Source organism: Ictalurus furcatus, chromosome 9 (assembly GCF_023375685.1).
Source record: "Ictalurus furcatus strain D&B chromosome 9, Billie_1.0, whole genome shotgun sequence".
In the NCBI taxonomy this organism is placed as follows: domain Eukaryota; kingdom Metazoa; phylum Chordata; class Actinopteri; order Siluriformes; family Ictaluridae; genus Ictalurus; species Ictalurus furcatus.
Genome location: NC_071263.1, coordinates 115,795 through 143,698, shown reverse-complemented (window position 1 = coordinate 143,698; position 27,904 = coordinate 115,795). Strand labels below are relative to the sequence as shown.

General features: G+C 39.7%; 2 protein-coding genes across 4 annotated transcripts in view; one reads left to right on the top strand and one right to left on the bottom strand.

Moving 5' to 3' along the window:
- Nucleotides 1–153: 153 nt before the first annotated feature.
- Nucleotides 154–7,607, bottom strand: ptafr (platelet-activating factor receptor). Its single transcript, XM_053633692.1, has 3 exons — nucleotides 7,157–7,607; nucleotides 6,974–7,035; nucleotides 154–2,919 (listed from the first exon to the last, which is right to left on the bottom strand). Exons 1-3 carry the CDS (start codon nucleotides 7,191–7,193, stop codon nucleotides 1,798–1,800), a joined length of 1,221 nt encoding a protein of 406 aa, XP_053489667.1. The 5' UTR covers nucleotides 7,194–7,607; the 3' UTR covers nucleotides 154–1,797.
- Nucleotides 7,608–16,230: 8,623 nt separating this feature from the next.
- luzp1 (leucine zipper protein 1) overlaps nucleotides 16,231–27,904 on the top strand; it is a 48,329-nt gene continuing 36,655 nt past the window's right edge. For 2 of the 3 annotated variants that reach the window (XM_053633479.1, XM_053633477.1), the window contains exon 1: nucleotides 16,231–16,524. The gene's annotated coding sequence lies outside the window, so the exon portion shown is untranslated. Of the gene's footprint in view, nucleotides 16,525–18,647; nucleotides 18,676–27,904 lie in introns of all 3 variants that reach the window. The other variant, XM_053633478.1, reaches the window with a different exon arrangement.

The following is a 27,904-nucleotide window of genomic DNA, read 5'->3' as shown; positions in this document are numbered from 1 at the left end:
TGCAAGCTAGGACTGAATGTCATGATGGCATAGTTTCAACATTGTTAATAACATCTGATACATAGAAAGAACAAATAGGCCAAACTAAACTGGTTTAGACTGTTTATCTAACAGTTAAGTGCATTGAGACTTTATTAAGAAAAATATGCAAAAATCTGCAGACACATAAAATTCATATACACTGCAAATAAAAAAAACAACAATAAAGCTTCAGCAAATATCCATCCATCCATCTTCTACACCACTTGTCCTACAGGGTCACGGGGAACCTGGAGCCTATCCCAGGGAGCATGGGGCACAAGGCGGGGTACACCCTGGACAGGGTGCCAACCCATCGCAGGGCACACTCACATACACACTCACACACCCATTCATACACTACAGACACGCCAATCAGCCTACCATGCATGTGTTTGGACTGGGGGAGGAAACCGGAGTACCCGGAGGAAACCCCCGCAGCACGGGGAGAACATGCAAACTCCACACACACACACAGGGCCACGGTGGGAATCGAACCCCCAACCCTGGAGGTGTGAGGCGAACATGCTAACCACTAAGCCACTGTGTGCCCCTTAAGCAAATATATTAAAATATATTTTTTAAATATTCTATATATATATATTTTTTTGTTTGTTTGTTTGTTTGTTTTTGTTAAATATATGTGGGCCACAATTAATGGCACCCTTTTAGTCAGTACTTTGTGCTACCTCCCTTTGCCAAGATAACAGCTCTGAGTCTTCTCCTATAACGCCTGATGAGGTTGGAGAATACATGGCGAGGGATCTGAGACCGTTCCTCCATACAGAACCTCTCCAGATCCTTCACATTTCGAGGTCCACGCTGGTGGACTCTCCTCTTCAGTTCACCCCACAGGTTTTCTATGGGGTTCAGGTCAGGGGACTGGGATGGACATGGAAGGACCTTGATTTTGTGGTCAGTAAACCATTTTTGTGTTGATTGTGATGTATGTTTTGGATCATTGTCCTGCTGGAAGATCCAACCACGGCAAACCCTGTGACAAACCCACAAACATGCATGATCCATAATGATTCCCAGTCCCCACCCTGAACTGCTCTCTTTACAAGTTACTGCTTTCACTGGAGTAAAATCTACCTGATTAAAGAGTAAAGGTCTTTAAATTTAGCTGATGAATTAATTCAGAATAAAAATGCAAACATGGGAGAGCACTGGTGATGTGAACCACAGAACACAAGACCCTGTATTTCCTCTCTTTTAAGGAACACAAAACTTGCCCAAGAAATCAACATTATGAAATTCAGAGTACATGGGAAGTCCAGAACAAGCTACAATGACTGATAATTACATGCTGAAATAATGATGAGTCCAAACACCATTTCCAGGTCTAGGAAATCCTGCAATTTCTTTTGGACAGTGCACAGATAATTATGAAATTACCCATCAGTCACTTAAAAACATGAAAGTAAAAATTCACCCTGAGTCTTTATAATTAACATGTTATCTTCAATAATGTCCTAGACATAGTTTGTACAGAAATACTGAGTTGTCTTTTTCAATTTAAACTTCTTTCATGAACATGCTTTTTTTTCACCTTGTTTAACAGTTTGTTACAATACCCACAATGCCGTTCGACTACCTGCTGATAATGATGCCAGTGGGAATTCGTTTCTACCTTCTGGATAAAAATGTGAAATTCCTTCTGTCCCAGATGCAGGCTCATTTTTACACCTCATCTGAAAATGCCAAGTCTTTGCTAGATGTCCCAGACCGTAAATACAGCTTGCCGTGAAAGTTTGTTTGAGGTCTTTCAAATCTCTGCTAGTCCTTCTCTTCAAAGACACTCAGTTCTTCACATTGATTCCTGATTTTCACAGACAAACCCGTGGTGCTGGTGTGGTTGGAGCAGTTTTTGCCTTGCTTCACTCTCTTCAGGTGACCCTGGATGTACATGCGAAACTTTCTGGTGGAAAAGCAGTATACAATTGGGTCCAGGATGCAGTTCAACCCCATGAGGAGCAGTGTGACTTGGTGGGCGTCATTCAGAAACTGCCGGGTTTCCTCACTCCAGTTGGTCAACTTCAATACGGCCAGTGTCCAGGGTCCCTGGACCACATGATGAGGAACAAAACAAACAACAAACACACCTACAACAGCGCACAGCATCCGCAAGGCACGTCGTTTGGTACCTTGGGGCCGTCTTCCTGTACTGGGTCGTGGCTGACTAATGGGCTGTGCTAGGAGGGTGTAAGCGATGCGCACATTGCACAGCACCACAAGGAGGAAGACTGTAAAGAACAGGCCAATGATGATGAAGTGGATAACAACAACAGGGTGCTTAGATTCGGCGTCATTGTTTTGGTAGCCCTCGAAGCATCGTGAGATGGTGCCACCGACTGCGTTCTTGTCTTCCTGGATGCCGGGTGTAGCAAGCTGACAGGCTGCCGCCGCCAGGGTAACGGCCCAGACAATCACTGAGATAATGACGCCACGCTTCCAGCAGTCAGTGGAAGCGGCCACCAGTGGCTGAGTCACAGCCCAGTAACGATTGACGCTGATGACAGTGAGGAAGAGGACAGAGCAGTAGGTGTTGACAAAGAACAGCGAGCCACTAATGCTGCACAGAGTGTCTGAGTAGATCCAGTTGCCATTCTGACAATAATAGCTAATCCAGAAGGGAAGCACACAGACGAAAAGCAGGTCAGCTACAGTCAGGTTGGTCATGTAGATGCGCATCTCATTCATGGCTCTGGAATCTCGCATGTGATGCAGGACATAGAGGACATACGCATTGGCTACCAGCCCGATTACAAACACCACGCCGTAGAAAGCGGGGAAGAGTCTGTAGCGGAATTCTGAGTCCAGGAAAGTGTTGTTTTGGGAGTTGTTGTAGCTGGGGTTCTCTGAAGCGAACACACTGACAGGAGGCTCTGTTGAAAGCATCTGAAAAAGACATTACATTCCGCATGTGATCTTTGAAGTATATAAGAAGTCACACAAGACAGAAAATAAGAAGTTCTCTCTTTCGTGCTCTCACTTCTATTTTCTGTTTTGTTTTTTTTCTTTATCACTACAAATTGGCAAGAATCAAGACAGACAGTGATTTCTCAAATACAGTCCATTCTTTACAGAGAGAAGTCTTTATAGTTCTGTTCCCATGCTATTTAAGGTGCAGGATATGTGATGAGATGGATTTTCTAGCTTCAAAATTCAAATTCTCTCTCTCTCCTATTTTTATAACTCGATAAACTCCAGTGGTCAAGACCTGTTACCACACTTTTGGAAGGGAAAAAAATGGTTCCTCAACAGTTCTTGAGTATGTAAATTTCTTAACTACGTACTTGTTTCTTGGTTTCTACTTTGAACCATCTCCAAATGTGAAAAGCAGATTGAAATTCCTAAGCGTGAACAGCAGTGGTCAATATCCCTCTTCCTTGAGATCTACCTTCCTGCAGGTTTCATCTCCAACCAAAATCTAACACAACTGTTTTAGTTTATCAAGAACTTCTTAAGGCAATGATTAGATAGTCAGGTGGGCACGATTATGGTTGAAGCTAGAGTCTTCAGGATGGTAGATCTCCAGGAACAGGGTTGGTGACCACTGGTGTACAGGATACAAGTCTTCCTGGGTCACAGTGAGTCTGAAGCCTATCCCGAGAACACCCTGAATTACATCCTGATTGGGACACCAGTCCATTGTAAACCGCAATGAACATACACATTTTTGGGAGGTGGGAAGAAACTGGAAATCCCTGAGGAACCCACAGAAACATGGGAAGAACATGCACAGAAAATGTACACAGACAGCAACTCGAGCTCAAGATCAAACCAGCAACAGTACCTGCTGGTTGTAAGACATATACAGTATGTCATTGTTCCTTGGGTCCTGGTTCAGCTACTCTTACATAATAATTGGCAAAATGATTGAATAATTTAAAATAAACATTACATGCAGATTTCTACTCGAACAATATAAGAACCTACATATCTACTCATCACTCCCATGAGCATGTTCTCTCAAAAACATGTGTTGTGGTGACGCAAGACTATTTAAAAATAAATGCAAACAAATGTCCGGCCTTGGCCTGAGTCCTCTAAGTCCTGAGTTTGACTTTTTCATGTTTTCTTGGGATATTCATTTTCTAAATATACTGTAACATATACCAACACCATTTGTGAAGAACTACAGAGCAACCCAATATGTTCAGGCCCAAAATATTCATCACAGTATGTCTTCATTTTAAAAAAGAATTGTTGCAATTTTTTATGAAGCGTGCTAGAAATGTTGGATTTGAATGTGAGTAATATTTGATTACATGTGAAATATGTTTGAAAGTGCATTTCAATATGTTATGTGAGTTTTCTGTAAGAGTATTTATTCTTTAACATTCCGTTTACAAGGCGACGAGTAACACAAGCCAAATAAATGTCTGTTCAGTTTATTCTTTTAAAAACTGCAAAAGTTGTAAAAGGGTGGATTGCGCAATACAGGATGGAGCGCATCAGTCCTCTGGCCACTGAGCTGGAGTTTCCCATGATTACTTAATTCTGTGAGCCATCAGAGGCTTCCACACCTCAGTTCACATTACATTTTTACTGACTGCTGCAATCTCAACACAGGCATAATTCTCTGAATGGAAAGTGCCATGGATTTTGCATTCAGGTGTATTATAAATCCTACACACCCTAACTACCCTCTTAGAGAAAAAACAGTGCTTCCAGGGTTCTTTAAAGGTTTATTGGATGGTTAAGGCTTCTTAGCCACCTAAAAAGAGTTCTACTTGGACACCCTAGCTCTCAAGGAAACACTATGAAGCAGGGTTCTACATCGAAACTTTAAGGGTTCTCCTAGTGCAGGCAAACGAAGAATGCTTAAGAGTTCTAACATTTGTGTGCAGTGCCCGAAATAATCTAAATCAAAAATGCACACAAGAAACTTTTACCTCTATAACACTTACTGTCACTTAATAATAATAGATAATAATAGATTTTCTGTCATAGATTATATATTGGCACTATAAATTACTGTGATCTTCATTTTAGAAATATAAACATTATCATAACTTAACATATCACGTCATTTTTACAGGTTTACAGTAGTCTCAAAACAAAAGTAAAACGAGTTGCATCACATGCTCACAAGATAATGATTAGTTATAGCTGCTGATAAAAAGGAAACATGAGATCAGGAAGCTTTCCAGTCATCATGAAAAATTCCAGAGCACAGCGCCCAGAGGTGTGGCACATTTCTGGGTAATTCACACATTACACAATGCGTCACCAGTTGATTCAGATCATTAGCAGGTGTTGCTACACGCTACACAAAAAATGTTCCTCAAGGGATCGTATGTAGTGCTTAAAGCGATCGTCTCAGTTGTATTTGGTCTATAAAGAACCGGGTATACAATTACCGAAGAGCCCATCTGCTGTTATGTCTAATCTGTCAGCCTGCCATCCACAGAAAAACAGGTTCTTCAAAACTTCTGTGAATGCTTAATAGTTTTAGCGTTATTTTTCTGTTCTGTCATGAAAGAGAAACCCTATAGTGCAGGGTTCAGTGCCCGAGATCAGGATCAGGGCCCTGGAGCTGTGATATAGCTATATATAACACTACCTTCTGTGCCACTTTACCACCCTAAACTCTTTATGAATATGAATTTTCTTAACTAATGTTTGTCATTAATGTTTTGTCTATTAAGTTTAACAGTGTAGAAGTGGATGGGATGTTTGCTCCGAATAATATTAAAGCAGGTTAAGATCATCGCAACTGAGATAATACAGAGAATAAAATGGGTTATGATGTAATATAATGACTAATAATCTAAAAATGTTGTTTGCCCTTTTAATAGATATACAGTATGTGTGCGTGTACAGGTGCATCTATTGTGGAAAAGTAAAAATATTCCGTAATTTAATTCAAAAAGTGGAACTTTCATATGTTCTAGATTCATTACACATAAATTAAATATTTCAAGCCTTTTTTTGTGTTAATGATTACGGCGTACAGCTCATGGATATCAAAAATCCAGTTCCTCAAAATATTAGAATAAAGAATTTATAATACAGAAATGTCGACCTTATGAAAAATATGTTCATTTACTTGGTCGGGGTTCCGCTTGCACGAATTACTGCATCAATGCGGCGTGGCATGGACATATAGAAAATATGAAAGCTCCACTTTTTGAACTAAATTATGGAAAAAATTTACTTTTCCACAATATTCAAATTTTTGAGATGTACCTGTATGTGTGTGTGTGTATATATATATATATATATATATACACACACACACACACACACACACACACACACACACACACTACCGGACAAAAGTTTAGACACACTCATTCTTTATTTTTAATTTCCACATTTTAGAATGTCATTTTAGAAGTCATCAAAACTCTGGAATAACACAAATGGAACTATGTGAATTATGTTATTTTATATATATATATATCATATACAAAATCCAAAATAAATCAAAATAATTTAGTATTTTATCATCTTCAGAGCAGACACGCTTTTCCCCTAGAATTTCAGAAATGTATTCTTGACGTTTTCTCACCCGATTTCTTGAGGAATTTCCCCGAGATGATTTTTAAACCGTATTAAAGGAGTTCACACCGACGCTGCACACTCATCTCCTGCTTTTCTGAATATTTCGCTCCGAGTTGTCCGTTTAAAAAAATATTTTTTGTAAATAAAATGTTAGTTTTCTAATGAAAGAAATGAATGTTATTGCACAATTATATTTTTGTCTACAGCACTGATTCCACACGTATAATCATACACCTTCAGATGAAAAGATTCTTAAGATCATGAGAAACATTTCAGTCAAACGTCTCCAAAGTTTTGACCTGTAGTGTGTGTGTGTGTGTGTGTGTGTGTGTGTGTGTGTGTGTGTGTTTGTGTGTGTGTGTGTATATATATATATATATATATATATATATATATATATATATATATATATTACATGTGTGTGTGTAGTTTGGCTCACCTTAAGTGGATCTTGCTGCTGCACTGGTTTGGAGAGCTGACTGTAAAAGCAAATGTTCTCTTCTATAAAAAAAAACAAAAATCACAGTTCCACAGGTACCTGCAGGTTCTTCTTCCAAAAGAACACTTTACACACAATGACTGTTAGTATGTTTAAATGGTCAACCCAAGGTGCACTATATACCTCCAGTATATTCTCTGCATATGTGAAAGTTTACCATCTAACAAGCAGTGCATTAAAGTGGACCAGTGTCTTGTGTTGACAGCTGCTTCTGTGTGGAACATGTGGAAATGGAGCAATTTATATTTCACATGTAGATTTCGCAATGCAGCAGCACTGCGACTCCTCCCCCTCATACAACCTCTTTCAATCAACCCGATCTCTTTCTGTACTGATCAAATGATTTCACTTATCTATTTCCTTTCCACTATTGCACTCGTACAGTCCAGTTCCTGTCATGTTCTACAGTAGAACTTCTCATTATCTGCAAGCACATATTACATTTACATATTAGAAGAACACTAAAGACACTTACAGGTTATGACTTACCAAGATCTTCAGACTGATATACTGATCCACAGTGTCTCACTGTGGTTTCTTTTCACAGGTACTACTACAGCAAATATCAGAGAGGTGAGAGCACTATGAGCAGAGACACTGGTAATGGGAAAGTGTCATATATAATAGTGAACACAGGGAGGCGATGCAAGCCCAGGTTTTTAGTCTTTGCCACTTCGATTGTAATGTGATGAGTTCATGTCAATCAAATGCTACAGGATGCATTAACCATAGGACAGATCTCGCCCATCCCATTCTGCTGTGATAGTACTGGTTACTTATTTACACTGGGAAAATACCACTGAGTCAAAGCCTCATTTTCCAATATAATATACACTCAGTGCATGCTGATACAGGTCAAGTGAACGGGTAGACTGGTTCAAACTGACAGTAACTCTGATAGTCACGCTTTACAACCGTGATGAGCATAAAAGCTTCCCAGCACACACAGCACGCTGAACCTTGAGGCAGATGGGCTACAACAGCACAAAATCAGAAGGCCACATCAGGTTCCTCTCTTGTCAGCCAAGAACAGGAAGCTGAGACTTCAGACTCACCCAAACTAATCAGCTGAAGATTAGACTGTCTGTTGAATTCACAAATCTGTTTAATCAGAAGGTGATAATTGATTATCTGTAACAGCACAACTCTGACAATAGTGCTGACTATAACTCAGTGGAGAGGTTCATATTAACGCTTCTATTCTAATATGTTAGAATTTCTATAGTAACTGTACATCTATAGTAGATACAACAAACTTATTATTATTATTATTATAAAGAGAAAGGAAAATTAGAGGCTGGTAAGAGAATGACTGTATGACTGTATATAACTGCTATAACACAAGTGATAATAGAACACTAACTTGTCTCAGAGATGTTCCTCAACATTAAAAGTAACTTTAAATGGATAAAAAAGTGTGGTGTTATTTTTTATTACATATAAAATTGTAATTGTTATCAACACTATGGGACATTCTGCTGTAGGAAAATAACCACACCACCCTATTGCTGACAGCAAACCATGTTGTCTTTTATTCCTTCCATAAAAAAATTAATAGAAAGTTGGAAGTAAAGATTAAAGTTGTACTTTTCATGAGACGTATACACTATATGATCAAAAGTGTGTGGTTCCATGCTGGAACAGGTTTGGGCCTCTTAGTTCCAGTGAAGGGAAATTGTAACACTACAACATACAAAGACATCCTATACAATTCTGTGCTTCCAACTATGTGGCCACAGATAGGGGGAAGACCCACAAATGGGTGTGATGGTCAGGTGTCCACAAACTTTTGGCCATATAATGTACAATGTTGTTTGGCACGTAAGTCTAACTATTTAAATCACCATTTTTACTAGGTCTTTTTTTATTATTTGTTATTTTCACCATCCTATGAGTAGAGACTAGTTTTGGTGTTAAACTGAGCACCAGTCATGAAACAAATTTCTGTGTGAGATTAGCCTGAGCCACATCACTCAGAACAAACCTTGTTTTAATATGCGTGTGGCGAGACAACAACTGAACAAAAACACACATAAAGCCACAGCCACACACATGCACACACAGAAGTCACCACAGTTTAAATCCTGGATTAAGGTTAACGAAATTGTGTGACCAGATTGTGGTTCTGATGCTAAACGTTCTCTAGATGAAAGCAAGGCGATGTTATAAAAGTAGATTCCTTCAGTTTTATTACAGTGACTGCTCTTTCCATGTGGGTACCTTTTGCAGCAGTGCTAATATAGGCAGCATTGGGATTTTGGAATGAGTCGGTGTCCTCTAGAAGTGTACGCATGTATATATGTATGTATGTGTTGCTATCTGCTGTTAACAACCCTGTGTGGTGGGGCGCTATAAATATCTCCAGGATGCATGTCTCTGGAGTTTGGATTTCTCTTGCTGACCTGGATGTGACACAGAATTTCCTCAGATAACGTTTTTAATGCACGCTCTAAAAAAGAACAGCTAATCCTGGACCACTTCTCAGTCCATAGAAGTGCTGTAAATAGAGCCTGAAAAAAAAAGCGATGGTGTGATTTCACCCAGGTGTGTTTTAGGGAATGTTGGCTGCAACCCAACGGGCTTATGGGATAGCACAAAGTTGGAGTCACATTCCACGGTTGCTAAAACATCGCCTGGTGAACACACTTTTATCCTTCTCTCTTATACAGGACTACTCTGAGAGAAGTAAGAACTTAAAAGTCCTTATACTACATAAACCTAAACCTACACTCAGACAAACATGTTAACACTGCTAATACAGACTTATAACCAAAGTACTGTATGTTTCTCTCTAGAGTTCATTTATTGATTGCCACTAACATTTTAGGAAATCTATGTCTAAACTGCATTAAAACACTTTGGAATCATGCTGTTATAGCAAACTAAACAATAATGGGGTGGTGCGATGCAAATTGGGGTTACTGCTAATTATTTTCCAATAACAGTACATCCTGAAGTGTTTTATTCCTCTAATACTACAGCAATCTGGCTTACCTTTCTCGTGTTGGAAAAGTTTTACGACTGTTACTGACACTGGAGACTCCTTCCAAAAAAAGAAAGGCTGGTGAGAGAGCCACTGTTTATAACATTCAGTAAGTGATACCAGGAACTAACTTGATTAAACATGGATAAAAAAGTTTGATGTGTCATTCTTTAAGAAATGAAAAGAAAAAAAACATTGTTAGCGAGAGGAATAAGACATTTCAGGATGTGATATAAGAAAATAAATAACTTCAGAGAACTTTAAGTAACTCCACTTCACGTCAGGCCGCATCACAGCACACCGGCATTGATTATTTTCCCTATAACCGCGTGTCTTGTCATGTTTTATTCCTTAATACGTAGCTCTGCTTCTTACTGTGACCTCAGATCCTGGACATGCTCCAACATTCCCCTTTTTCATGTGGATGTTTATAAGACACATTCACATGACATAACCTTCATTCCTCCTCTGCCGCATATGACACCTAATCAAACTACTAGTAATTCTTCTTCTTCTTCCTATTATTATTATTATTATTATTATTATTATTATATTTGATCATTCTAGTTATTGTAATGGTTAGTTATTATTAGAATACTAGTCAGGGTCACAGTGTTTAACCAGAATCAAACATCTGCACTCATAAACTGCGACAAAACCTAATAGTTCTATTGTAACTATTACAAAATCTTTATGAAATCGATTTGTTTTTTAATCAGCTGTTGATATTTTGATAAAGAATCGGTCTGGGATCCGTAATCCACAAGAGCAGCAACATTTCTAGGTAACATATTTATTTCTGAGCACATGGATATGTGTGATGAGAACTGGTACACTATATTTGAATATTCTGCAGGTTTATTATGACTACTGTTCTCTAGCTGATGTATTATTCCTGCCTCCTCTGTAGTGCGTGGGTATTTTATATAATCTCCAATCTGCTGCTGGTCCTGTTCAGGCACGTATAGTAATGTTGCTCTGCCTCTGCACGCATGTGGCCTTTTATCGACTGAAGGACTTCATTATGCAAGAGGACAACCTATGTGGGAAAAGGAGAGCCATCCAACCATTTCTACTAACAGGGAACACAAAAACAATGTCAGCTTTTTCAGATCAGTGTCGATAATTGTTCTACATTTATGTAAACGTGAATGCAGAAGTATAATCAATCCTTTAGTTAAACATACTGTATGAAGCTTTATTTCAACTGGATGAGGAGGCGAAGGAATGTGACAAAACAGTTGTTTTGTATCTCTGAGATTTTCATCCCATACAAATTAGTCATGTTAGGAATTTAATGGACTGCTTGTACAGGATATGACATAACAAACATTTTTTTTATTTGTAAATTCTCAGTTTTAGTAAGAAGCAGTTAGCATCCCATAACTCTAAAACAACAATCATTAAAAAACAAATCAAGATATAGCTACAGAGAGAACTTATTCCATGATTCATGGTGCAGTTTGTTTTAGGAAACATCTAACTAGCTTACAGTAATCCATTTAACACTGAATTAAATAACTATGTTTGGGAGTCTGCTGTTATTTCATATTGTCTGATGCTAGCCATAAGGCTAAATCATGTGGGGTTTAGGTTATCTGAACCCCACATGGTTTAGCCTGTGTGGGGTTTGGGTAGCTTTATATATATAACTATGTGTTTCCTTAAACTGGTGTTTAAGGTTTTGCATGCCGACCATATTCTAGCTGAGGTGCACATACTTATGTGCTTTCTGCACTAATTACAACTATTGAACTTGGTTCTGGGCGAATTTTTTCATTTGTAAATTTGCGGTTTGATTTATTCAAACTGGTAAGATAAAAAGGGAAAATGCAGTGTAACGTTTTTTGGGGGTTTTTTTATTCGTAATACTCTACTATTTGGTGAAAAAGGTCGTTTGTTACTGGAACTATTTTGAAAATAGCTCAGCTACAGCCACACTACTATAAATGTAGTTAAGCTAGAAGTGTTGCTAATTGAAGATGACTACTCCACAACACTGTTATAGTCATGTGACCTACTTATCATCGATTGCAATACTTATTCAAAATGATCAGTTTGCACTACATACAGTATATAAAGTATATTTTTTACTGGAACTTTTGTTGTGCCAACCATGTGGACATCATGAAAACACTCCCATCTCTCTAAGTCCTCACATGAATGTTTCATATAATGCTAATAAGAATGTTTAGAAAAGGCATTAAAAAAAAAAATCATTCTATGAGTGTACATCCTTTGCCTTCATACAGTATGTATGTAATGAACTGCCCTAATATGGTCTCCCAACTGTGTTTAGTTTTCCTTCTAGCTTTCCATATTACTTCAGTGGTATGGAATCCAACTAAATTGTCACAGTTGAGTCATCCTGGTTACGTCGCTTGAACAAACAGGAAGTGGTAACTGCTAGTATTTGGACTACATTTACAGCAGTCAGGAGTGGAAAAGTACTGAGAAATTATACTTTAGTGAAAACATACATAAAGTGTCAAAATCCTACTTAATTAAAAGTGGAAGTATCCAGCCAAAAATGTACTCAAGTGAAAGTTGCTACTTTTAAATGTACTCAAGCATTAAAAAGTAAGTGTTTTCAACTGATGAAACGAAGTAATGTCATGTTTTCATGTGAAAAGAAATTTATTACTTATATGACTTGATCTAAAGCGTAAATTATTATAAGCAACTATGCTGTTTTGCCTGAAAACGTTCTCTCTTTTTGTTTGCTGGTCATATACATGGCTGATGATCATGAATTCATCAGAAGTGAAAAATAAAAATAAAAAAAATCATGTAAATAACCTATATTTACCATTAGCTAGAATTTCACATGCTACAATTTATATTAGCTTCTACAATCAATGTTAATCTAATCAGGCATAAGCAAAGAAAACAGGCCAACTGTTAAATATAGCCTCTTATTATTAGAAAATTAGTGAAACTTACCTCAACCTGTTTTTTCAAATAAGACTGGATTCAGAAGATCCCTCATTTTATACTTGTATTTGCTTACTCCAGCATATTGAAACATTTTACTGAGGTAGGGCCGGAGGTACTCGTGCTCAGGTTCCACATTACGGTCTTGTTTCTTATCCATCAAATGCACATGGATAACTATAGCGTTAAATACATTGTTCATCATGAGAATGTCACAGACACTTTCTCCAGTTACTCCAGTTTCCTCCTCCAGTCCAAAGACATGCATTGGCTGATTGGCATTTCCAAACTGTCCATAGTATGTGAAGGTGTGTGCGATTGTGCCCTGCGAAGGGTTGGCACCCCATCCAGGGTGTCCCTACCTTGTGCCCCGAGTTCCCTGGATAGGTTCCAGGCTCCCCTGTGTAGGACAGTTAAGGAACCCTTAACTGTACTATGTAGATTCCCGAAATAGTGCGTTTCCCTTTTTGACAGGCAGTTTCAAGTAGAACCCCTTCAGGATACCCCTTTAAGACCCTTAACTGTCCAAAGAAGCCTTGAGGAACTTTTTAAAATAAGAAAACAGAGGCACTTCATTGGAAGCGAACAGCTACAGAGCAGTGGGTTGAAACATGCTGACTCCGTACATTTCCAACCAGATGTTTTGCAGATTTTAAGCAAATTTCTGAAAATAGTGGTCCAAATTGTTCCAAATGCACAACAACTGTTATGTGAACATTCTACAAATGACTAACAAGATAATTTAATCCAATCATTACCCAGACATGTTCATGTCTTCATTTATTTGAAAAACTCCACTAACTTGAGTAAACTTTATATAAACACAGGTGGATAGAAGTCCTGCCATTTCATTTTACAGTCTAAAATCACAGTCCCTGGCAGCTCAACTGCATCAAGCACAGTCTAAAATCATAGACACGGTCGGCATGCAGAAGAGTCAGAACTAAGAATGGAACTTGGCCTCCACTCCTCTGCCCACAACTACAAATTGTTGTATCCATGAATAAATGCCTTCTTTTCTTTTTTCAGACAGAAAATTGAAGAGTATGCTTTCATGAACGATATAAATGTCTTGTGTATATTTATAAGCGCACAGAGATTACCCATCTGCTGCAGTCATGGAAGATTCCCAATGAAGACCATAAACTCTTAATAAAAGGTTCCTTGGCAGGGATAGGACTATGACACTTTCAATCATTTTATTGCTCTTTTGTTACCATGATTTATGAGCCTTAGGATGCTTTTGTCACCACATCCAGAAAACACCAGTTGAACTGAATAAGCGTTTAGCTTTTTTTTGTTTTTTGATTTTTAAAAAAAAACATTTCATGATGTCATTGGAAAACAATCAGTTGTGTTTTGTTCCTTATTTATAAAGTACATTTAGGGAAGGGGATGACTGTAACAGTTTTTACATTGTGTTTACTTACCCTAGTTTTTCAATTCAATATTGTAAACAGCAAACAGTGTGTGATTGATTTGTCTCTCTGTTAGAATCCCAGTTGAGACATGCACAATAGCTCTTCTGCCACTAAATTAGAGGAAAACTGTGCACACACCACATGAGTTTTCCTTATATGGGTCACGTTAATCCATTAACTTAATGTGCTTAGTTTTCTGCAGGGTTTTGTCTTCCCTTGTAGAAGCATGTAAAGATTTTGCTACATCTGACAATAAACCTATCACCCATTAGACAATCTACCCTTGTTTAACGCTTATCAATGATTACTAGACATATCAAAACTGTTTCTGTTTTATCTGATAAGAGGTTAACCTTTGGTAATATATCACAGGAACAATAATAATAAAGCAAGTATAAAACTATACTTTCTGAACTGAAAGAATAGGTATAAAATCTAAACGGTCTCTTGTAGAAATAGTTTAATGCTAAATTAAAACTGGACAGGGAGGCACAGTGAAGCAGAGGGTCGCATTGCTGCCTCACAGCTCCAGGATCCCCGGGCCGAACCCCATGGTGCCCTGTGGTGGACTAGTGTGCCATCCAGGGTGTATTCCCATCTCATGTTCAATATTCCTGAGATAGGCTTTGTATACAATGGAACCCTGACCACCATAAAGTCCGTACTGAACTTGAATGAATGGAAATAACCAATTGTGTAAAGACAAGCCAATTACAAATGTAGTTATGTTCATTTTACACCAAAAGGATGTTAGAAATTTGTTATTTTAGAGGTTTAAATGCCTATGTTGACTATAGTCTACATATTGATCTACATACCCTGCTGAAAAAACAACAGAAACACTCATAGAATTTGCAATGTTTTAATGATTATAATGTGAATTGTATTGGTTTTAATGGAAACTAATGGTCCCTGTGGGTCTCTACTGGTAATTTGTTGCGTTCTATTGGTGGCATGTTACGTCTAGTAGATACCATCAAGGACTAATAATAGCAATGGTTTTAATGGTTAGCTGATTATTTGTAATGGTATTTGTAGTGGAAACCATTAGAATTTCTGTGATCTATTGTTATTTTTAGCAGGGTAAATATGAGCCACTCTACACTTAGGCCTACTACATGCAAGACTGAAAAATCCTTCCAATTCCTTCTATAACTTATTTGTCCAGAAAATGTCCAGCAACATTTCAAAGGAATCCTGCTCGTTTAATCTGTTAAACTAGAAGTTAGGAGAGGGAGCCAAGACCAAAGAGAGTCGATTCTTTCAGTCGGGGCATAGGAAAATGAGAATCGATTCCAAAGATTCTGAATCAATTTTATTCGACTCACAGAGAACAGAGGAGAAAAAAAAAGTATGAGAATTAGCTATCTCTATTAAACATATATTAGTGGTTTGACATCTAGTAGCTAATGCTATTCTACTTTGCAAAACAAAGGAAAATGGCAGATATAGGCCTAGGCTAAAATACCTGACTGTTTTACAATTTAAAGAAATGTCGCTAATACTAATCCTTCTGAGAGTCAAGTACAGGTTTAACCCTGATTAGCCGGATTAGCTAGCGTTTGCATTCCAAATTTCGTTGCTAAATAAAATGGCGGTTTTTCACTCATGTACTTGTACAAATGTTTTTATAAGAAAAAATAAGGAGTCAATATTTTTTTAAAAATGTATGGGAATTGAAAAAAGTGTATGAAATGGACGTACTTAAAGAAAACTGTATGAAATCGACTCCCAACACCTGGAATTGGAGCTGGAGTCGATTCCGAAGCAGAAGAACCGAACAGCAATGTTAGACGTTAGCCCGGCTTTGCTGCGTTTCTCCATGGCGGAGGCGGGCCTGTTTTAGCCGGGGAAGGGCGTTTGTTTTCGGCGGTGTAACGCGGTTAGGGGTGGGCCTTTTTTTTTTTGCCCTTCGAGCCGAAGAAAGCCCACCTTTTCTTTCTCATTGTCTAGAGCTGTGAGGAATGTGCCGGTCTGATCCCACAGAGAGAGAGAGAGAGAGAGAGAGCGAGAGCGAGAGAGATACACACACACACACACAGAGAGACAGACAGAGAGGGACACACCAGCGTGCTGGAGCTGTTCGCCGCAGAGCTACCTCACTTTCATCCAGCTTTTTTTTTCATGGGAATTATCATCGTCCACGTGTCGAGGTGAGTGGAAAGGATTTGTGTTTTTCTTTCTTTTTTTCTCGTTTGCGCGGTGATCCTGGGGTCTAAAACAGACCTTTCCCACGGTTCTCAACTCCACAACTGCGGTAAGTTTAGTTTCTCCTCCGCCTTTCTGCTGCAGCCGGACGGAAACCTGGACGAAACCGGAACGCGCCGCTGTGTGTGTGTGTGTGTGTGTGTGTGTTTGTTTGTTTGTTTGTTTGTTTGTTTTGTTGTTTTTATATCTACACAATCTCCCAGCACGTCTGAAAAGTATTTTGCTCGAATTGCTCGTGAACAGTTTTGGCTGATGTGTGCACTTTCAGCACTCTCCTGTGAATCCTACGTCAGCAGCCTTCAGCTAGTTTTACTAACACTCTAATCTATTTCAACCATTTTTTCAGTCCGTTCAAATGTTCCCATCATCCAGAACAATCATCTGAAAGATTTGAGCTTCAGTAAACCAACTTCCGAGACCGTTGTATGTTTTATCTCCTCCATTTCATTCCTGCTCCAGTAACATTAACATTCTCTCACAGGAACATTAACAGCGTTTATTCCGCTCAACCAAAGTCACTGCAGTCTCCCACTGCTGCTGACCGTGTGTGTGTGTGTGTGTGTGTGTGTGTGTGTGTGTGTGTGTGTGTGTGTGTGTGTGTGTGTGTGTGTGTGTGTGTGTGTGTGTGTGGAGTTGGCAGAGGCCTGGCCGCTGGAGTTCTGCTAAATGGAAATGACATTGCAGGACTAGTTGTAGTTATAAGAAGTGATTGGATATGTGAGGACTTTGGCAACTGATAAAGGCTCTTGAATTTTTTTTTAAATCGAAGCCCTATTATCCTGTGTGTGTGTGTGTGTGTGTGTGTGTATATGTATATGTATATGTGTTAATCTAGAAAGGATATGTGTTGGGTTTTTTTAATGCTGCAACACTGCAGCTTGTTTGGTTTATTGAGTGACCGGAATAAACACACCGTCCCAGAGAGTAACTGCTGAGATGGGGGGGCTTTACAGTCTTGTTCAGTGGGAAACAGTTCTTGTGAGGACATTTGGCTAGTCCCAGCAAGGCTGCAGTAATAGTTAATCCAACGGAAAACCCTCACAAGGATAGTGAGATGTGTCTCTGTGTGTGTGTGTATGTATGTATGTGTATATATATATATATCTCTTGGTGGTTTTTGTGGGGACATTTGGCTAGTCCCCACAAGGCTGAATTAATAATTAATCCAATGGAAGGTCCTCATAAGGATAGTGATACATGTGTGTGTGTGGTCATGTTTATATCTTGGTTATCATGATGGAGACCACAAGGATAGGAATATCTGACAGTGTTTGTGGGGACATTTGGCTGGTCCCAACAAGGCTGGATTAATAATTATTCCGATGGAAAGTTCTCACAAGGGTAGTGAAGCATGAGTTTGTGTGTTTATATATTGGTTGTTGTTGTGTGGACATTTGGCTAGTTCCCACAAGCCTGCATTAATAATTGTTAGTGGAAAGTCTTCACAAGGATAATGAGGGAAGTGTGTGTATGTTGATAAGGATTTCCTAGATGTGTCTGACTGAGACAGAGCCTGGAGGAAGTATGTACTGCTCTAGTCAATATATACAGTAAGTGACCATCTGTCACAGATGACATATTTTGTCATTTTTTCCCCTGCCAAGTCACTCCTAGCCGAGCTGAATATGGTTACACCTTTTGTGATATAGCCACGTAGCTAGCAACAGAGCTATATATGTTAACACATTCTGTGTAGGAGCTGCTCATTTTAACATGCTCATATGGGTTAGTACACGAAAATGCACCAAAAAGCAGTCTCCTTCCCCCCCGCAGCAAAAACCACAGATGAGCCAATTGCCATACATTTCACTTCACCTTCCCTACATCTCACTTTAGTAATGTTTTGGCTGGTGCTCTTGTCTCGACTTGATTCTCCTGCTTGAAAGATGCACAGACACTTCGTTCCTGTTTCTAGCAAGGTCAACACAGAATGTTTTGAGTTTATTAATGTGAAGCATGTATTACTCTCTGTTTGACTTAGCTAACATTAGAGAAGTATTTAGTTAACATCATTTAATTACTTTTATTAGGGATGAACCTGACTAAAATCGGCACCTTGTGTTTTCAGCCAGAAGAACTGACTGGGGGGAAAAAAGGTTAGTCCTGCAATAAAGTGTCAAATATAACAACTTATGAATAAATTTAATGGTAAGAATTATAAGATTGATTAAAATGCAGTTTGTTTTTTTTTTTTGCTCTTTTCTGCACCGCAGCAGATGAACAGTGAAAATGTCGGTTCGATTTGAGTAATTAATGCTTGAAACTTTTAGCGACGTGACGAGTCTCACCAGCTGGTTCAATAATTGTGTGTAGGAGTGAGTATTTGGAATGAGATAATATGAGAAAAAAACACGGATAATAATTTTACTGGTTGCTTCACTTCATGTCGCTGGCGGTGTTCCAAACCAAATAACAGTGTGTTAAATAGCATGTCAAAAATGTACACTACTTTAGGTTGCCTTTTAACATAGAGGGCATAATATAATATTTCACTCTACCATTACGTACACTATGCAGGTTGGTGCACAACTTTTAAACTGCTAGCGGTCTTCTGGCTGCTTCGTAGTTTTGCATCACTGTTGGTGTGATGGATCTCACAACAACGAGAGAGGACTTATCTTTAGCTCTTGTTGTCCTCTAGACTGATCAATGTTTTATTAAAGGAACACTACAGGGCTGTGAAATGTGTAGCATATGTATGACTACCACAAAATTATTTGGCTATTATTACTATTTCTAAATATACAATGGATCTGTAACTGAATGTTTGGGTCCCCAGGTGGCATTAAAACAAATTGGATTAGATGATTGGGAAATATTTAGTGGAAACCGTTATGCCAAATCCCATTAGGAAGGGAAACAAGATTCTATTTTGTTCCAGTAGTGATGGGCTACCTGAACAAGGATCTGACCCCGGTTAACTCGAGCATAACTCCGGCACAGGCCTTCATCAAATTCTAACACAGGAAATGTGTGTGTTGGTTATTTTTGGACAGTTTATTACTAACAGACCGCTGTTTAGAATTCCAATGATGAAGACATAGGTAATGTCAGGTTCTGGGGAAGTGAGCGGTCCTTAAGTTGCAGCAGTAGCTTCAAACACCACTACATCAGGCTAATCAGCCAGCTGGGACTCATAAAACAGGGAGGGAGCGAGTGAGCGAGGGAGAAAAGAAAAGAAAGAAAGCAGGAGACCTGCCTTGACCTGTTCCAGACATGAAGGTTGAACAACTGATGGTTTTCCAGTTAGACTCTCAAGTTAGCAGCCCCAGTGCATGTGCATGCATGTTTAAGCTACACACTGGACCTAGCTGACTGAACACACGCACTTATCCACACTTTCAGAGATAAGAAAAACTGAGAATAGGGCTTGATGTGACCGCATGCAGTCTGCTTACACCACAGCAATATACCAATGCTAATAAGTTTTTATTTGCATATTGTATTTAGATAACACGTTGTACTTTTTATTAGTTTATAGTTACTTTTGATGTTGTGGAATGTCCATCAAATACATGAGTTCCCATTATCACTTACGTTATAGCAGCTGTAAACAGTCGTAACAATCACTTTCCCTTAAAGATAATAAAACAAAACAAAAAAATACAGATTCTTACTAAGACACCACAAAGTGTAATCTCCTCCTTACTGTGATGCAAAACTTAAAGGAAAAGCTTTACATCTGACCGTTACAAAGCTAGGACACTGGAGACACTTTGTCATCTGTTTGTCATTACATTTGGATTGTGTGTATCATCCACCATACTATAGAAATGATAAAGTAACATATAAACTTGTAATTTGCCTTGCACCAGGACCTCCTGTCTAGGTTGCTCTTATAGAAAATTAATCAACACCTTCTGACCAATCAGAATCGAGTTTTGCAGCAGTTCTCAGACTTTTTGTAGCCAGGGACCCGTTTGACTGTGAAATAAATTCCACGGACCTCCTCAGTACAGATTTATCTTCTAAGCATTGTTTAAATATATCTTAAATTAATATATTGTATTATTTATTTATTTATTTATTTATTTTATAGAGCTATAGGGCTTTCGATTCCTGAACTTTCCACCAGAACAAGTTAGGTCCGAGTTGACATCGTTTATAGGCCGACTTGCGACCAGCCAATACGGCTTCAGTGATGGTGGATTGAGATTTTTCACGGCTGGAACAAATCACGGACCCCTGGCTGTGCTTCAAGGACCCCAGTTTGAGCACCACTACTTTATTCAATGTTATGATAGTCAACATGCATGAATCGTCACCATTTTTTTTTTCTCACTTCTAGTCGAATTCTAGCACTTGTCACATAAATCTCTGTGTGATTGGTGCTGCAGGTTGTTGGCTGTACGCTAACATCACGCTTGATTTGGCACTGATCTATCAGTTCAAACTGTGCTATAAGCGTTAACCATTAATTAGAAAACCGGTTTGAGCATGTACTTGGCCTTGACTATTACTATGTATTTAAGAGTGTGTTGGTTCAAGTAGCTCTGCGTAGTTGGATCAGACGTGTCCGAGTGTTCTGATCACTGCTTTTATGTGCTTAGTGTCTGTCTGTTTGTTCGTCGTCATTGTCTCGAAAGCCCTTATCATTCATCTGCGTCAACACTGCTACTGTCATAATCTCACACCGAGGTCAAATTTCACTACCCGAACAATGATTATTGTTGGTTCTACGGCTGGTGGCGGTGACCTTTGTGTGCTTCAACAGGATGTGTGTGACTAGGCATGTGTGCACAAGTGAGAGTATGTGGGAGGAAGAACACTTCAAGGTTTGTGCTTCTTTTCCTTGTTTTCCCTCCAAGTAACCGATTTGTGTCTGCTCTATACACACACTTCAGCGTCTTCTCCCACTGTGCCTGTTTCTGAGCAGCCATGGTACTGATTACTTTTCCACACAGCGTCGGCTTTCAGCGTGCCGCTGTCCGTCGTTCCTGGCTAAAACTTTGCTAAATGTTTCCAGCCTCAGGAGCAGATATGAGGATGAACAAACGGTTAATACTGGAAAAAATACCACTTTAATCTGTCTCCCAGGTGCTTTTTTTAGTTACAGTGCATCATACCTGCTGGTCCAGACTTGTCTTAACGCTTCACACAGTGTATATTTTTATGTCTCTGTCGGTGGGACGCTATTGCATTTCACTTGTGAGGATATCGGATCAGCGCTGAGGAATGGAATTCCACCTGAGAGTGCTTGCTAATGAAGTTCTCCTTCTGATCCTGGTGTCCCTTAAAAGAAGCTAACCTCTGCATAGTCCGCATTCAGAGCCAGTCTGTAGTTTTTGAGCACATTATAATTTCAGCATTTTTGTTTAAATGACCTTAAATACGTGAACACTTGAAAATGTTACCCAGGAATAGTATATGTGAATCAAAAAATGTTACATGTTTAATGAATTGAGAAATGTTAGTTAGAAATGACAAGTTTATTGGAACAGTCTAGTTCTAATGTAAATGGAAAGGCCAAAATCTTTATAACTTTAATTAAGCACTTCTAGTACATCACATTTATGTTCCATAGTTAATACTAGCTTTAATTTTCTATTCTGGATAGGGGGAAAATCACGGGGTGGTTTGGCAAGAAGCAGAGTTACTGTTACATCCAGTTGATTATTTTCAAATAGGTGATCAGGTGATCCTATGCAGACCGCCGAGAGAGAGCCTTTCACACCTTGAACGTGTCTTCAGTGACCAGTTGTTATTGTTTTTTCATGATTAGACGGGTGTAAGAGCTGCTAAAAAAACAACCCAGTTTCACTTCTCAAAACTCAAACCTGGCCTAATTCAAACTCCAATGAAGCAGAGGACGTGAGCCGGCATGTCCTTATGAATCTGTCGGGTGCTCAGATCAGTCACTTGCTGAATTTTTGTTGAAAAAGTGACCTTGACTGTTGTCGGTTCCAGTCTTTCCAGCTTCACTAAGCCAGTGCTCAATGTGGCCTCAGATTCCTGTTTTTTGATGTACTGCTTCAAAGTGTTCTGCATTTTGAGACGCTTTTCTACTCACGATGGTTGTAAAAAGTGTTTTATTTGTGTTACTGTAGACTTTGTCAGCTCAAACCAGTCTGGCCATTCTCCTGACCTCTCTCATCAGCAAAGCGTTTCCTCACGCAGAATAGCCGCTCGCTGGATGTTTTTTGTTTTTTTGCACCGTTCTGTGTGAGTAGACGTTGTTGTGAATGACGATCCGAAAAGAACAGCAGTTTCAGATAAACAATGATGCCACCTATTAAAGTAGCCAGTGATGGTCATAAATAAAGAGCAGCTATGAGAATGAGTTCACTGGCACAAACATATGTGTAGTTTAATGTATAGATTTAATTAATATATGTATGCAGAGTGTCCAAGCAAAGGAAAAATGCAACTTGTGTATCAGACACAACGTGGCAGAAACTTAATCCAGGATGAAAACCGCAAACGTGGCAACACTGGTGTTTAGACCGTCTTTTGTCTTTTGATGTTGTCTGGATGCGTTGCCGTTCACACTACAAATGCAACATGGCCACGTGCAGCCCCGACCACGTCCGAATGTCATCCGAGTGATCGCATTACAACTTGACCCGTGTTCAGCCTCGGCCTTTTGAAGCAGCACTTGAGTGCATTTAATAAATCAACAGTGGCCTTGACTCTGTGATCTGCTTCAAGTTCCACTGCTAAATTGACTTTCGGATTATTTACAAACCTTAAATCTAAAATGCCTCGAGAACATATTGGAGACGTTCGAGCCGAGTAGGGTGTTGGACAGAAGTTTGTCAGACGAGCTGTTTTTGAGATGCACAGAGTCTCCGCAGCAGCTGCAGTGCTGACGCACCTGAACAAGCTCCTGCATGCTCACCAGAAACCACTCGCGCATGTGTGAGGGCGAATCATTAGCCGCCGCTCCACGTCAGCAGCTACTGCTCAGGCCAAACTGACATACTCAACATCACCTAAAAACAAGAAAACACACCACACACCCCTCTTTCATAATGGGAAAGAAATCATACAGAGAGAATATGACAGACATGTGACACTGCGTCAACTTCCTTTTAGCTCTTGAGAAAATTGCTAATATACATCTCCACCCTTATGCTCTTAGCTGCTAGAAACCTGTTTGTGTGTAGTCACTTGGTGACTTCTTATAGTTCTTCCTGTGAAAGAAGGAAGTGAAATAGGTGACTTGTAATCCCTGGTTATATCTTGTATCGTCCTAAGGACAGCAGCGTTGCCTACACGTACACTGTGATGCTATAGTGGTTTTGTATCCTGGACAGAGCTCGCTTTCTTTTTCCAGACACACAAAACGTTTGTGTGAGGAGGTGTCGGTACATTCAGTTAAGTCAAACTTCGGAACGAGAAGAGATCGTATAAAGATCATTCATTCATTCACTATGGATCCGGAGCTGATCCCAGGAACACTGAGCACAAGGTAGGATGGTATGCCGGTCCTATGCACACACTCATACCCACCTTGGGCAGTTTAGCATAGACAATCTACCAACTGGTACATGTTTAGGGCCCCGGAGAACCTTGAGGAAACCCATAAGTGCACACAGAGAACCTGTGAAACTCCACAAAGACAGTACCCCAAGCTCAGGATTGAATCAGAGATCCTGGAGCTCGTATTGATCCCCCATGTTTTGACTTTTGGAGGAGTATTGACTGCCCTAATACCAGAGACAGAAGAGAGACTGGAACCCCTGTGAAGGCTTTGTGGTCGGAAAATAGATACGGATACAAAGCATGACACCCCACAGCTCACTCCTGCCTCTGAGTAGTGTACTTTTCAGCTCTGTCACGGTTTCTACATTTTATTCCATTACTGTGTTTTAATGAAATTCTTATTTGACTTGTGAGGACCATCCACTGACAGAATTATTAAAGCAGGTTATTAATGCCTACGGTGCCTACACCTAAATCAGCGACCAAAATGAAACCTTTTGGCTATTTTATTTATTTTAAAAAATAACGCTACAAAAAAGTGCTTTTCCTAGTGGGGACCAGCCAAGTGTCCCCACAAGCTCTAAACTGTTGACCCTTACTAGGACATTTGGCCCCTGAAAAGAGATCAGCACACACCAAACAAGAGAAATCCCAAAGGCCAAGTGTGTTGTGCAGGACATTACAGTCCAGCTGACATTATCTCCTCCTGTGACCTGTGAACACTTTGTAAAAATACTCAGAGCAGCTTGAGGAGAAGTTGTTTCTTCCTTATCGCTCTCACTCGCTCTCTCTCTCTCTCTCACACTCACACACACACACACACACACACACACACACACACACACACACACGGAGCATGATGGCACTAGGACGCTGAAGCCTAATCATTTCCTCCACATGCTGCAGAACGGCTTTTTCAGGGCAGCTGTATCCAATACTGCTTCTAAAAGTCCGTTTCTAATTACAGTCAGTAGTTTTCAGAGGAGGCTACACTAACAGCGGGTGCGTATTTCTGGAATAAATGCAACAGCAGTGATTAGCAATCCTCCTGGAGATTGTCTTTCTGTCCGGTTCGGGGTTCCAACCCAAATGTTCTAAAACCTAATCCAGATAATCAAGGCCTTCTTCTCGACAAAAATTTGAGTTGGAACCCGACAGTGGAGGAAGGTAGAAATCCAGGAAGAGTTTTTTCTTCTTCTTCTTTTTTTCTAACCACAGCTACAGTCAGAAACTATTACAGCTAGACCATGACTAAGTTTGGCACGTATTAGAAATACACTACAACAACTGCAGTCTGTAGGTCTTTGGACTGTGCTGGATTATTTTTCTGGGAAGCTCAAATTAGCCATGCATATTTTTTTTCTCTCTGTCTTTTCAGAGAAAGTGGAAAATCTCCAGTAGGTGAAATTTCAAAGTAGCAAAACGGTTCTCAAGCTCTTTTTGTCCAAACCACTGATGATCAGATAGTCTGTGAAGCTTAAAAAAAAAAGGGTTGAAAAACCTGTGTGTGCGCTGTTTTGTTCCCTGTAGGGAGGGTACATCCACAGCTGGAGCGAGACTGGGAGAATGTTAAACTCTTAAACATGTTTAACACACAGCCGAGTGCCAGGAGGAGCGTGTAGAAAGGAACGTGTAGAACAAAGAGAGAGAGAGAGAAATGAAAAAAGTATCAATTTACAGATTTCTTTTTTTAATTATCATCACGTTACTTTGGTGTCTTCAAACCTCTGGATGAGTCAGTATTTCTGATTTGTTTATCTTTCCCACTTCGTCCTCCTCTTTGTGTCCTCGGAGGTATTTTTGGAACCCAATGAAGAAAGGAATCTGAACTGTTTGCCCTTAAAAGGGATGTCTGGGTCAGCTGGGTGGAAACTTGCCTGTTATTAATGTCTTTAATGTTTCGTTCTCTCTCTCTCCCCTTTCCTGCCTCCCTCCGTAGTGTGTGTTTTCTTAAGTGGGGCTCGGAACACGGGAATGTCACGGGTTCGACTCCGTCTTCGCAGGGCATTTTTGGCATTTTTTAGGATCTGGTCCAGTTTGCTTCAAGATGCTTTTTTTTTCTTTCTTTCTTTCTTTTCTTTCTCTCTCTCTCGCGTGGGAAATGACGTTAGCGGTAGAGTATGCGCACTGCAGGTCAGCGTGAGTCTCTGGAGGTCATGCCTTAAAGCAGTGAGTAAACTTGAAAGCAGCTTGAGGACTGGATCCGAGCACAGCGTCAGAGTTTCCGCTCCGTACGCAGTGATGGAGATCGTCAGTTTGGGTTGTGGTCATTTAAGAAGGCATGATGTGTCTGTTCCCTGTGAACGTTGTGTATATTCAAGACGTTTTCATCCTCATTGTTATTAGAGACAGTGAGAGTCACAGACAGGTGAAAAGGAAGTCAAGGGGATGTGTAAGGAGATGACATCACGCTCTTCCTGACCCCTCGGCATTTCAGGCTTTCATTGTACAACAATTACCTCAGTTCCGCCGTTCAGCTCCCGATGCGGCGCGACACGTTTTTAGGGATTAGCATTGCAAGAAATGGTTTTAGGGCTAAAGGTCTTGGATGTTGATTTGGATTAGTCTCTTCAGTCTACACTCGAGTGCAAAAGTTTTCACACCCAATGGTGAACACACATTTAATTTATAGCATCATGACATTTCCCGATTTGAATGTGTTGGGGTTTTTTTTTCAAAAAGAAAAGAAAGTGTGGCAGAAAACATGACCAGGTGTGCTGTTATAGGAAAGTAATCCAGGACAGGGTGGTGCAATGCGGCCCGGCTACTGTTACCACCCTGACGACGATTATTTTACAATTACAGCATGTCCTGTACTGTTTTAGTCCTCTTGTACCACATATTATTTATTGTATTATTCCGCCGCTTACCATTTTTCATTTTTTTAAAGTGCAGCACATCATGCGTTTACGTTTTACGTTTATGGCATTTGGCAGAAGCCTTTATCATACTTTTTAACCATTTGCAGCTACGTTTAATGTTGTGAACCATCTGCAAAACAAATTAATGGCTATACAGTCATTCCCTCACCAGCCTCTATTTTTTTCCTCAGTTAATAAACTTTTAGTTTATAAGGGAAAAAAAAATTCAGTTGGGAAACGTTACCAAGGAGCCACGAAGCTCTGTCATGAGGACGTCCTAGTATAAAAGGATTTAACTCCACAGCAAACTTCACCGTTTTAGCAATTACACTTATTCTTTTTTTCATATCAGTCCCTCCAGGATTTTTCGATCACAGAAATGATTCGGGTCGAGACGTGTCATGTGACGTCATCACGACGCGTTCAGCCGAAGCCCACTCCGATTCACCTGCGTCAAACATGAGTGCAGATAAAAGGTCTCATTTACCAACAAACAAACACTGCGAAAGAGCGTACAAAACACTTCCGTGCGATTTCGCCAATTCAAGTAGTTTGATTTAAAAAAGTACAAAACACTCAAGTTGAATCGCAAATTTTGAAAAAGCCGCAGCAAAATCAAACGGTTTTGGCCTCGACGATCATAAAAAAAAAAAATTTGTGAAATCCTGTATGGACTGTAATATAAATACATCTAGGGTGTGTGTGTGTGTGTGCGCGCGTGTGTTTCTACCACAAGAATGTTTACACACACACAGACACAATGTTTCCTTCTGAGTGAATTAATGTAAACATCATGGCCAGAGTTACCATCAACACCCTCCAAATTTGACCAATCAGAATTGAGAATTCAAGAGCGCTAAGGTTTAAATCTCCCTAAAAACTCCTCCCACTGTATATTATGACCACTTTTTAGATCCTTTCAGTCTGATCCTGTCGGTCTGCACAGGACTTCGTGGAGTGTTTTTGTGATTGTTACGGGAGAAAATGCTTGATTTTGCTGCGGGTTTTTTTTTTGTGTGGAAAACTACCCGAATTGGCG